Raw genomic sequence first — 13312 nt, 5'->3', positions numbered from 1 at the left:
TTTGAACTTCAGTCTTATGCGGTGTAGAGGATAGCAGACTTCAGTAGGATGCTTTCCTTCATCTAAGCCAGAAATGAAAAGCAAAGATAACAGTAATAGTGCCAGAGGAGAAGGGAAAAAAACCAGAGATACTCAAGTATTGTATATTTAGACACGAATCCTTTAAGAGTCTTCTCACCTTCTACACCTTGCTAAGTAAACTTTATGAAATAATTCTTTCCACTTGGTTAAAAAGAATTATTTCTTCTTCTAGAGGAGAAGAATAAGCTGAAGAGCTGTTTGTGATGTTTGTGTTTCATGCCACTAGGCTGTAAAGTAATCTTTCCCAATACAAGTGAAAGCTCGGAATTGTTGTGTACTTGCTTCTAGATGAAGAAGGATACTTCAGGAATATAAACTTTAAAATGCAGGCCGACTCTCTCTTGTAGCGTTTGATCTGCTGCTGAATAGATCACAATTGCAGGAAATACTCCTGAAACCTTTACAGTTCAAATAGCTGTTGCAGGTGTTTTTCAGAGCAAGCGCTGGTCTATTCCTTAGAAGAAATATATTTTAAAATTCCCCAGCTGGGTAAAGTGCTGTAATAGGTTGGAATTGAAGGAACGCTTTAGAGAGATGTTCACTGATAATAACCACTTCACTAAGAGCACGTCCTGTCAATCAATTACAGTCTTTGAAGGTGACCGTGCTGCCACTAGCTCTTCTGTCAGCCCGCAGCTCGACATGCTGGAGAATAAAAGCAAATGAGTCAATGCTGATTGCATTAGCTTATCCACTCATGCTCTAGAGAAAAGTGAAAGGGAGAAACCCCTACCCTTTTTCCACCACCTGTAGAGATCTCTATCTCTTTCTTTAAAAACTTCTTTGGAAATGAGTGAAGTTCCTTCATTGCTTTGTGAATACCCTCACACAAGGTGGGTACAGAACTGAAATGTCTGCTGTCCCTGAGGCTGTGTGTAACGAGAAGGAACTACTCGTGATGCTGGAGAGTGTCTGGTCCTGCAGTTCTGCATAGGGGACTTTTTCTAAGATTGGAGAAATAGCAATGGTTTAGAGGTTGCTCTTTTAGGTAATACAGCATTGATATACTTTGATATACATTGAATACTGTTTGCATGAGTGGAGAATTCTTTTGGAGGGAACTTATTTTCCTCTTTTAATTTTGTCTCTTAGGAAAGATAATATATACTCATGGAGTCTATACCATAACTTCTGGAGTTTATCTGCACTAAAAATGTATGTAATGTGATTATGATAGTCAAACAGTTTTAACTAAAGTATGCTAAAATAACCTTGCAGCTTTGACTGGGACCGTGCAGTTTAAAATAATCTTTACTGACTTAATGGAGCCAAATCTGGACAAGATTGTTCATTTTTATGCTGGCTGTAAAGCTGGTGCGTACCATTGTTTTAGTTAAGGTGATCAGTCAAGATCATGTATCATTATGTTGTAGTTTTATTTAATGAAGACAAAGCTCAGGTATCATTCTTGGAGGTCATTCTTGGTGTTGGGTTCATACAGATTGGAGAATCCTCCATTGCTGCAGGGGAACAGATGGGTTTAGCGAATCCCATGGAGCTCCTGACAGATAGGGGGCCAGGCTCTTCTTAAAGCCTTCTAATGAAGGTGATTCCTTTAGGATTATATAACCTAGTTCACTTATGCTTTCCTGAACGGTTCCTTCATCTTTCCTCTCTGTTCTAAGATGTGATCATTCCCCTTTGGGATCTTCCAACATCCCCAACAAAATGCATTGTGTAAACTGAATTCTGTATTTAGGAGAAGGCACCCTTGATCCACATTAGACCAAGCAGGTTACCTCACAGGCCTTGTTAATACAGGAGAGAATGGCTTGCCATTTTTGCAGTAACGTGATGTTGCTGGCTTGTGTTATTCTGTGACTTTGTAATTCTTTTCTGTGCAATGTTTGCCCTTCCTCTTTCATTTGCTGAGTGCCAAAGTGCAGCTTATTAACACCTTTTCCTGTTGAGCTGCATCTTATTTCAGTCACTCAGTTTTGTCAAGGTATCTTTAAATTATGTCGTAATAATAAAATAAACTCGGGCGGTTTATTGTTTCTTCTTAATGCATAAGACTGAGTGTACAGTTAAGCACAGTCCCTGATTGTTTTTCTAAATCTTTATTGAAAATACTGATATTACTGGACTCAAGATTTCTATGAAAGTGTACCGTGGAATTTCAGGTTTGAGAACGTAAATCACAATGTTGATAGTGGATATTAGTCCAGCACATCAATTACCCTAAAATGTTTTTATTGACCTATGCTTCTCTGGCTTGTTCAGGAGAATGCCAAGTGAGCACATCCCTTTGGTGTGATGTTTAGTTAGCATGTATCATTCCCACTATTTTGCAATTAGAAATTACTTCATTATTTCTAAATTGTAAACTCTAGCTTTTTCTTCCCCTACTTGTGGAGTTTTCAATGTCACTGTAGATTTGGGAAGCTGAAAAGGATGAAGCTGAAAGGACTGTGTGTTCTGGATGCATTTACATGCGTTACTGATGGCACATTGACTCAGCCCCTAGGCAACCTGTTATTTTAAGTCACCTGTAATTAATGCGCATGTCCATCACTTTAGAACTTATATGACCTACTGGTCTGACCTGGGCCATGGGCGGGCTCTCCATGTAATCCACATCCATTTATCAGCAAATAACAACGTACCAGCAGCTCTAATTAGGTAATTTACCAGCCTGGTTAATGCAAAATATTATTCTGAGTTTGAGAAAAGTTGATTGCTCACAGAAATGTTCCTGTTGTACTCTGAACTGAGTTGAGTCTCATCTTTACAAGTAATGGTAAATGGGGATTTTTTAAAGGAAGAAACAAAAATATACACAATGTATGTTGTATTGATTATTTTTTTCTAGGAATGTACAACATAAATTCATAAATTGTTTTAAACAGCAAGCATTTCCAGCGATTTATAGACACCAAGATGGAACTGTACCTACAGACACTTAGTCTTCACGTTTGTTCCTCTCTCCATAGGCCTCAGTCTTTATTTTTTTCACTTTTGTCATTGCCAACTGAAGAGCACTTGCAGGCTGTATGTTAGCCTTTCATTGGAGTTGTGCTATCGTGCTGACATTTTTTTGTTTAATTAAATGTCTCTTCTTCACTTCCACTCTCCATTTAAGAAGGTGGGCAGTAGTCCCATTTCCTTATCGGTTCTCTCAATGAGCTGTGCGCTGGAATAGTTAGTTTTCTTCACACATAATGCTTTCTCATTATTTCCTTCACTTTGGTGTTTAGCTTAGGCATAATTAAAACAGTTTACTACTTTCTAGCTCGTGCACAGATATGTCTCCCCCCTGTATCTCCAGAGTAAACCCACTGGACTGCTGCTAATGCTTTGTCAGTCACAGCTGAGGCCTGGAGGCACTGACTGTTGCAATGAGTGAGTGGGAGCTTTAGAGCATCCTAAGCTGATCTGGCAACTCGGCTATAACCAGTCAGCTCCACATATTTAATACCTTAGGACTAGGAAAGTAAGTAAACTGAGGCCATTTTAGCATATCTTTGGTTTGCATGTTGTCGGGAATTTGTTGGTTTGTTCAAAGAGTTTTCTCCCACTGGGTAAATTGGGCTTTATGGTCAAAGTAAGTGTAAAAAAAAAAAAGTTACCAGATGGAAACAACAGTTATTTGTTCACTTAGGTCAAATATCCAGCCCCCAAGTACCCTGATATTTGGTGGAGAAGAAAGAGTACCAATTATTTTCTTTTCAAAGGGAACTTTTAAGACCATTGGCATGGCAAATGCTATTCAACTTCTATCAAGAGGTGAATTTGGACAATATGCATAACAGCTGCACTGAGGGTATACAAAAGAAATCCCAAAATTTTTCTTTAAGTTCCACTATGTGATGATTGACAGTTCCTGAACAAAGTTCTTACAGGGTGTATAATTCCAAAATGAAATGGATTTAGTCAGGCTGGAGGGATATCCAGGTACCAGTTGTAAGGGCTTAAGGCAGCTCTGCTGATTTATAGATTTGGATGCAATAATAGCCACGGGACTAACAGCTTTAGGGATAAACAATTTATCTCTAAATGGTGGTGTGGTAATAAAGACAGATTAATATGCATAACAGCTGCACTGAGGGTATACAAAAGAAATCCCAAAATTTTTCTTTAAGCTCCACCATGTGATGATTGACAGTTCCTGAACAAAGTTCTTATAGGGTGTATAATTCCAAAATGAAATTGATTTAGTCAGGCTGGAGGGATATCCAGGTACCAGTTGTAAGGGCTTAAGGCAGCTCTGCTGATTTATAGATTTGGATGCAATAATAGGCATGGGACCAACAGCTTTAGGGATAAACGATTTATCTCTAAATGATGGTGTGGTAATAAAGACAGATTAGGAGTACAATTAGCCAGACTGTAACAACAGCAAATGCAATAATTCACGAGTACTGGGCTAGACTTAATCTCCGGGCTCACAAAGATGTACATGACCGTGGCTATCAGGCAGGCAGGAAGCAGCCGTGGCTTCTTCTCTGGATGAACTACTCACACCAGTTGATGAGACTGGGGAGTGTCAAATTCCCTGTTGGGACTTATTGGGACTGTCCTTCCTATTGTTGAGTTGGGAAAGCACTGCTCAGGCTTGTTCACCGAGAATCACAGCCCACCCCTCTGCCAGCTCTGTCCTTGGTGTGCACAGTGCTAGGAAATACAGTGAAAGGCAATTATTACCCTTATTCTAATCTATCAGTACATGGTCATTTTGCAAGGTCATAATGCTATTGGATGTGATTTTTCAATTTTACTTTTTACATACTTGTTTTTATTTCAAGGTCCCCTGGGTACCAGCTGGTGTGTATGTACAACAAACTGCACTACATTAAAAATGCTTTTCATGTAATATTTTGTTGGGGGTCTCAAAGGTCTTTCCAAAAGGGACATTAAAGGTCTTTGCAAAAGAGGTGTACCAAAATTGTCTTTTTGCCTATTCTAATGCACTGCTTTTTCCATAGTGCCTCTTATTTTGGCTAGTCGATAATTATAAAAGACTCAATAACAGACTGGCAAGTGGTGTGGTATGGCCAGAGCTCATTGAGTTTATAATAATCTATTTTGTTGAAATTAACTATGACTTCTCATGTTACGTTAATTTATTAAGTGTTTGAGGCAAGCCTGACCTTATTTTTATGTACATAATTGATTTTGGACAGTAGAGCTTTCTAGTAGAGAAAAAATACTCTCACAATATCTGCATGGGAAATTTCATAGAGGTCTCAAGAACAGACAGAAAATCAGCAAGTGAAATGACCTGAATGTGAAAGTTTAAGGGGAGAACTTATCAATGTGTATAAATGCCTTATGTGGGTGATAAGACTCTTCAACAGTGCCCAGTGAAATGGCAGGAGGCAGTAGGCACTAATTGAAATGCAGGAAACTCCATTTAAATGTAATACAAAGCTTTTTCACTGTGTGAGTAGTCAAACACTGGACCAGGTTATCCAGCGAGATTGTGGAGTCTCCATCTGTGGGGATGGTCAAAACCCAACTAGGCACGGCCTTGAGCAACCTGCTCTGGGTGACCCTGCTCTGAGCTGGGAAGTTGACTAGATGATCTCCTGAGATACCTTCTGACCTCTGTGATTAGTGGAAGTGACTTCCAGGGTGATCCCCTTTTGCAAGTATCAACATTTTAAGAGCTGACACTTCAGTAGCCTGGTTTATTAATTTTAGAATATGGAATCACTCCAGAAGGAATTAGTCACCAGTAATCATGAGAATATACATGACTGTAAGGCTCCTTCAGTATTCATAATGGAAAAAAAAAAAGTATTACTAGTCAGAGAGATAGTAAATTATAATGCTTAGGTGAGCTGTTAAATTGCAATTACAATGCTTCCTTTTGAAGTTGCTTTTTGAGATGAAATAATTTATTTCTGATGGCAATAAGTTGGCATTCAAAGACACTTCTCCGAGACAACTGAATGCACACTCCTGAAGGTGACATTTCACTGTGGTGAAATGAGCAGACCACTCGGTCTGTTTTCCATGTGTAGGGGATCTAAACAGTCTTTCCTCTTCCACCAAAGGTGTTATGAGGTGGAAAAAGAGGGTGAAGGGGAAGAACAGGGTGCGATTTTCACCAAAATCATTGAAATATTAGAAACCCATTTTGTGACATTTTCCTGGTAAAATGATTAGGCCTGAAGTTTTGGCAAATACTCTGTAATTTAAACAGGGTCAGGTCTTCAGGGAGACTTTTTAATTAGTTTGATTACTATTTTATTGCAGAAGCAGGTCATTTCACACCGTCACACACACAGCTTAGCAGGATTCGTTCCCAGAGCAAAGGAGGAGGAGTCAACATTTTGAAGCCCTGGCAGCAAATAAGTTCTACTTCACATCTTGTCACATCTTGCCACTCTTTTATACCAATTATTTTGTACCTGTTCCTCGAGTCAGAACTGGCACCTGGGGTCATGCAAATGTACTGATTTACGACGATGGGACGCGGTCTCCCCTTTGTTTATAAAGTGACACAAGTTGTTTGACAAAAGGAGAGCGCAGGGTGCTTTGGGAGGGAAGGTGGACACTGTTAGCTGTTCGTTCCCAGGGAAGGTGTGGGTGGGCTGGCGAGGTGGCCTGACAGCACCAGTCCTGGGCTGTGCAGGTCTGACAGTCACAAAGCTCTGCCAAGGCAGGCAGGAGGGCTGACAGCCCAAACGGGCACCACCGTTGGTACCTGGGAACGGCAGCGTGGTGTGCTCTGCTCCAGCTGGCCACGAAGGCTTGCTTTCCATAATATGGGATTGGAGGGCACGAGACTCTGGAGACATAGAAATAAAAGTCTTACCCGGAGTGAGGTGCTTTAAAAAGATACAGGTGGGCATTTGCTTTTTTCTTAAGAGAATTCTCAGGGGGCAAGCAGGCATCCTCACCTTGCCATTCTTTTTGCACCTTGTTTATCGCATGAGTTGCAATTTTCCCTTTTTCAAGTGGTTTCCCTGCAAAAGAGCTCATGCTCCCCAGTTAAAAACTGACTTCATCTCTGAGAAGCTTTTGTTTAGCTTTTCAGATCTTTTAATAAAAAGCTTTCTCTCTGGAAATGCCCTTTTATATGGTTTAAGAATAGGGGTGGCAGCTTCAAGAGAAAAAAATGTGTCTTTCATACTTAGACAAGAATTGGCCTATTGGGTGTTTTTCCTCTTCAGTAACTGAATTAGGATATGGAATTATTGACCATGAGAACATGAAGTTGCATTTCTTTGTTTTAAAGGAGGTAAATAATGATATAAGGTGTACCTTAGATGGCTCTTTATTACTGGAGGTGCTTGTTTACTTTTGCAATATCCTAACTTTGGTTGGATGATATATTGGGAGGGAAAAAACATTAAAAATGATGTGGTCACCTATGCTACACATTTAATGGAACAAATGTGACCTTCAGTAATGTCATTCTCATCTGAACTGCAGTGACATCAACATGAAAGGTGGTGTTTGTGTTCCTGTTTGCGTCTGGACAAAGGTGATAACACTTTCCCAGGCAAAGAGTTCCCTTGATGGTTTGGTATGGGTTTTGATTTGCTTAATTTGGAAAAATATTGGTGTTGTCATTGACGTTGTATTTTACTAGTGCTGCTGATTGTTTTATTTCAAGCTGTAGAGGAATCTCCATCCTGAACTCCTTGAAGGAACTTGGGAAGATGATAAATTCAGCCTTTTTTAGGCATTGTGTCTCTATAATCCTGATGAACAGTCCAGACCCGTGGCAGAGGTTCCTAACAAACAGCATATGAGCTTTGAAGCTCTTCTTTGAAATTTGACTGGCAAGTCTTTTTCATCGTTGTTACCAATGGTTCTGGCAGTTTCACTTGCCATCTGTTTTTCTGCTACAGATAATGTTAAGCTGCACGCTTTCTTCCTCGTGCAACCTCGAGACTGATTTTACACACAGTTTTACTTGATGTACCGATTGTTAGCTGAAGCTGTTCCTTAATGATAGGGGGAAGCAGAAATTAAATAACAGGAGTGCAGTAGACTGGAGCTGTAGGTCCTTAGAGCTGACATATGAGATCAAGTGCACAGGAACAGCTTTAAAATCTGTATCGCACACATTATTTAGCTATTTCAGTCCAAGCTGATAGGGATTGATGCTACCCTCTCAAAAAAGTGAATAGGCACAAATGCTCCTAAAAATTTGCTTAGAAGCTAGGGTAATTAAATATTTCATATCAAATAATCTTAGGAGCTTGAGTGTTTTGATAATTTGGGGCAGAACTGTAATTGGGCCCAGGTTTTTTTTAATATAATTTCATGCTTGAAAAGTTACCTGTCATGTTAAACACCCAAAATTACTAGTTCTTCTGGAAGACACAAGCCTAAATAAAGATGTTAGCAACATTATTCATCAGCATCCCTTGGTCTTTGGAATTTGTTATGTTATCTATGCCGTAGAGCAGCGCAGGGTGTTAACTGATAGCAGGCACAGGCATGGAGGGAACTTGGCAGAATAGTAGGCATTGACTCCACACAGACTATACTGTTTACCCCTAAAGGAAAACTCATATCTGGCCCCACTGAGAAGCAACAGGACCAGATATCTCCATACTGGACCTTTTAAAGTCTGAAGTAAGAGCTAGAGGGAAGAATGCACATCATGGAAATAAGTCTTGCACACCATGGACTGTGATGACGAGGGTAAAAAACGTGTGTACGTGCACACGCAGCGGTGCTAGAAGAGGTGACCAAACCAAGGAAGAAGAGGAATCATATCTGGCAGATAAAGTCACAATTTGTGCATGGAGAGATGCAGCAAATGAGGAACAGAGTATTATGACTGAGGTCATCTGGTTAAGCCACAGAGGGAGCTGATAGGTGGAAAAGGTGAGCAGCAGAAGCATGATAAATACTGTGTGAAGGTAAAGAGGGTTTACTGCCACCTGCTTTGTGTGTGATTGTCTATTTTGTGTTAAACTCACAGAGGTGAGTTTCAGGTTTAGCTTCTCTTATCCTAATTTTATCTATATCCTAAAATTAATTTAGCATCACTATCCTATAAATTGTAGACTTTGAAGAATTACCTCATTAGTCTGGTTTGTGACTTAATTTTGTATTTCTGTCTACTCTACCAGCCCGCAGGATTTTTTTTAAGTTAATTTCTTCCTGAGTGTCTGTAATTGGTTTTTTTAGTGCATTTCTGTCTAGATTGGCAACTGTTATAAATCAGCACAGTCGCAATAGTTCCACTGAGCTACTCTGCCTGCTTTCATATCAATTTTCTTACAGTTCAGGACAAACTCTAGCAGTCTTTGTTCTTGCAAAACTCATGTTTCTTCTCTGTGAACTTCTTTAGTAACAATTGCTATGGGAATTGGCCCAATTGGTATATTTTTTTCCTTAATAATTCATGTTTGTTTCAGATGGTAAATAGTACCTATAGGACAACAAAGTAGTCTTATTCAGGAAGTTATTCCTTACATCTTTGCAATCCCATCAATTCCAAGTGCTGTTATGAAAATTGCTATATAAAATAGAAATGGTTCTATACTCATAGAATCATGGAATGGTTAGAGTTGGACAATAACAGATGCTCAGAAAAAAAGTGTAAGATACTGGGTATCAGGTAGTGCCACGTATCATATACTGATACTGCATAGAGTAACGTGCTGGTTGACGTAAGAAAGCATGTAGAGGTGTGACCGATTAAAGGAAAAAAGCTTTTCCCGGTATAATTAGGTTCTAAAACTGAAGGAAAAAACCAGCATGCAATATCCTGATTTATAATAGTTCTCCCTTTTTTGGCCACTTTGAGATGTACTGTGAAAAGGCTTAAACTGTAAAATAAACAATGATTTATGAGAGGATTGATGTCTATAATATTAAAAAATATATAATTGAATTACTATTTCATTTATTTGTCTTGATACTACCCAGTTCTTTTGGCCTGCTTTTACAATTACATTTGCATACCTGTGACTGTATTCCCCAAGTAACTAAAAAGAAATTATTGTGATAACCACTTTGAGCAATTTGTGTGGGACTGTTTCCTAGATCAGTTTCTTAAGGAGCAAAAACCTTGTCTTGGTTTGCTTCATGAGTTGTCCAAAGTATTTTCTGTGGGATTGAAATATTTTCCAAAGAAAATATCTGGAAGTCGGTGATGGTGCCGTTCTTTTGTTCAGATTGACTTCTTGGTCTGTCTGTGGCAGGAGAGAAATGGGATATCAGCACTTCAGCTGTTCAGAAAGATGATAGCAGTCATTCCCATGAATACCCTGTAGAACATGAAGATCACTCTGGAGCTGATGTCCTCTAGCTCTCCAAAACCCCTCGCAGCATCCCACAACCAAAGGAGGCCAAGAAGCCAACCACTGATGGGGAAGAAAGACACGCTATGGCGTAAATGACAAGGCAAGCAGTTACAGTCTGACGCTTTTCTTTCCCTGTTTTGAATGTAGAATGAAGAAGGCTTCCTGCAGGAGGGAATGGTGAATAATACAGATGTTCCTGTGGATCCTGAGAATGAGGCTTACGAAATGCCTCCAGAGGTAAATCTGTTGCGGTATTTGCTGTGAATGCACCCAGGAGAAGGGCACAGGAGGGGGCTGCATGCTTGAGTTGCTTGTGCTTTGAGCTGCAAGGGCACAGCAGAAATACAGTCTCTTTGGCCAAGATGTCCCAGAGGAATAGTGCTGAGAATCAGAAAATCCATTGCTTTCTTGATGGTAAGAAAGTTTGCTAAGAAAATATTCTGTGTGTTTCAAAACATTTGTGCCTGATTTTTTGAGTAATCAGCAGTAAACTTGTATCTTTTTCTTATGTTTGTTAGGGAATATGTGAAAAATTGCACCTTCATAGTTTGTTTTAATAGCTTGGCCATTTATCAAAGCATCATGCTTTGTAAAACACAATAATTCGTTATTATACTCTTATGTTAATGCCATTATGGGAGCAAATCATTTTGTTGTTTTTCGTGCACACACTATCTAAAATATTACTATGATGTCTGGTGTGATGCATTGGTAGTTGGATTGGCAGTTTTACAGTAGAACAGATAATTAGGCTTAAAATGAGAGATAATAAAACATTTAAGCCACGATCCAGTAAAAGACTTAAAGGCATGCTTGCTAGCTAACACCTTGAAAATCACTGAAATTATGGAGGCTGCTCATGTACCCGTAGTTAAACAGACATTAAATGATTTACTGACTTATACGAGTATCTTCAGCACCTGGTGTGCACTTCAGCCCAGAGGTGGTCCCTCTCCAAGTTAATTGCCAAGGGTGGCCTCATGAGTTCCTGGCAACATCAGCTGGACGGACAGCATGTTAGCCACTGTAAAAGTGTAATTCTCCTGTAAATACCACAGCTTGTAAGGTACAGTATCTGGAAGATGTGATGAAATAATAATAAATGGCGAGATCCTGATGGCATGAAAATCCATAATATTTTGACATTGAATCCATTAGGACTAGAACAAACAGTGAAAGTAGGATGTATCTGTCTAAAATACGAGTAGCGCTGATTTCTGCTCTCCTCATTAGGAAGAGTATCAAGACTATGAACCTGAAGCATGAGAGTCCTTTCCTTCCTTTCTATCTCCTGAAATCTACTAACTACTAAAGACGTCCCATCCTGTACAAGTGCTGAGTTCCAATGTGCCCAGTCGTAAAATTTTTTTACAGTTTTTACGGTGTATTTTGAAGTCTTCCATCAGCAATGATTGGAGTATCTGTGACTGCATCCACCTTGTTTCAGCATTTCCCTCCTGCTGAAAGGAAAGCTGGTTGGCAGGATCATTGTTGTGCTGTGGATATTGTGGCTTCAAGTTTAAAAGTTAAAAAAAGAAAATATTAAATAAAAACACCTAAGTGTCTACTGCTTATTTCTAACTCTGTACATGTTTTGTTGATAGGCTGTCAGTAATTTGATATTGTTTATGATACAATTTTTATTTGTTTCCTATGACTATTCTTTCTGTGCAGAGATGACTTATTGTGAGAGCTTTATATATATGTGTATGTATTATACATATAAAAAAGTAATTGAGCATGAACTATGCACCTATAAATATTAGCTGTTGAAAATTTATTGTTTTGTGATGTGTTTTATTAACTTGTGTCTGTAAATAATGGTGTTCAACTGAAGCGAATAAAATATAACCCATTAAAATGAACTTCTAAATTAGTGATGATTTATAGCATCTTCTTTACTCTCCAAAAGCCCATGTTAAAACATTCAGGCTGTGTTGCTTCCTGCAAAGGAACTGGAGGAACAAAACCAGCAAATGGAAACCCAGTCTATACCAAAAACAGGTTGAAGAATGAGAGTATTGGGGCTGGTAGGTCAGCTGGACTGAATTGTTGACAAAATAGATTCGTTGTGCTAATAAACTTTCTGTTGTAAGGAGAACCCGAGAGTCAATGAATCCATTAATAATGGGTTACAGCAGATTATCAGGAAATCATGAGGTCCTTTGAAGAATTAGTGTTTCAAGGTTGTTAAGGAGTTGGGCTATACAGAAGAGTGATGTATTAGTTGCAATCAATTTGTCTTGTATAGAGTTCCATTTAGCAAAAATACAGTCTACTGTCTGTTTTTAGACATGGTAATTTTAGTTATTATGTTGCCTGGATACTTTTCCATAGAGTAAAAAGATTTAAATCTGAGATGTTTTTCCTTCTCACATTTTTTATTATCTGTTATTTTGGATCAAATGTTGCCTCTAACCTGAACAATACAGTGTTTTCTTTTGTTTAAGGTTCTCTAATCCTGAGTAGGATTTTGAACTTCCCTTACAGCTAGTCTTTCCACTGTTCTGTGGCATGGATCTAAAAGCAGGTAAGTATATTGTCTGTTTTTATAAATTGGGAAACTTAGGCACAGCCACATAATGCATGTCACCGGTATGTGCAAAAAGAGACCCAAACCCCCAGAGGCTGAACTCTCAACTTGTTGTAGAAGTGACCTCCTTTATGGCTTTCTGCAACCTTCCTGGTAGTAGCATGGCCAGCCTGGAATAGATCTTTCCAGGTATGTACCCATCCCAGCTGTGTACAGTGGGAGCTGATGGTGTAGGACTATGAGTCAGAATCATACGGACGTATTGGTTTCATGGCACTTAGAAAACCAGTGCTTCCATTTCCCATGTCATCCCCCAGCCCCAACCCCATATTTCTAAGGAAATTTATTTATTTCAGAAGAACTGCTATTAAGCTTTCTTCCAGGCAATTAAAAATCCCCTTGATAATTTCAAACAACTTGTGAGTATTTTCATCAGCAGTTAAATCACTTAATGGAGCCTAAAGGCCTGCAATCTTTT

At 39.1% G+C, this 13312-nt stretch overlaps 1 protein-coding gene across 2 annotated transcripts in view; it reads left to right on the top strand.

Annotated features, from left to right (window-relative positions):
• SNCA (synuclein alpha) overlaps positions 1-12177 on the top strand; it is a 76292-nt gene extending 64115 nt beyond the window's left edge. For both annotated transcript variants that reach the window (XM_014945409.1, XM_014945400.1), the window contains exons 4-5: positions 10449-10538; positions 11535-12177. In XM_014945409.1, the coding sequence (XP_014800895.1) occupies positions 10449-10538; positions 11535-11567 (123 nt within the window). In that variant the 3' untranslated portion in view covers positions 11568-12177. The remainder of the gene's footprint in view (positions 1-10448; positions 10539-11534) is intronic.
• Positions 12178-13312: the final 1135 nt, after the last annotated feature.

This window comes from Calidris pugnax, unplaced genomic scaffold (genome assembly GCF_001431845.1).
Source record: "Calidris pugnax isolate Ruff unplaced genomic scaffold, ASM143184v1 scaffold15, whole genome shotgun sequence".
NCBI lineage: Eukaryota > Metazoa > Chordata > Aves > Charadriiformes > Scolopacidae > Calidris > Calidris pugnax.
This window is presented reverse-complemented; position numbering and strand designations above follow the sequence as displayed.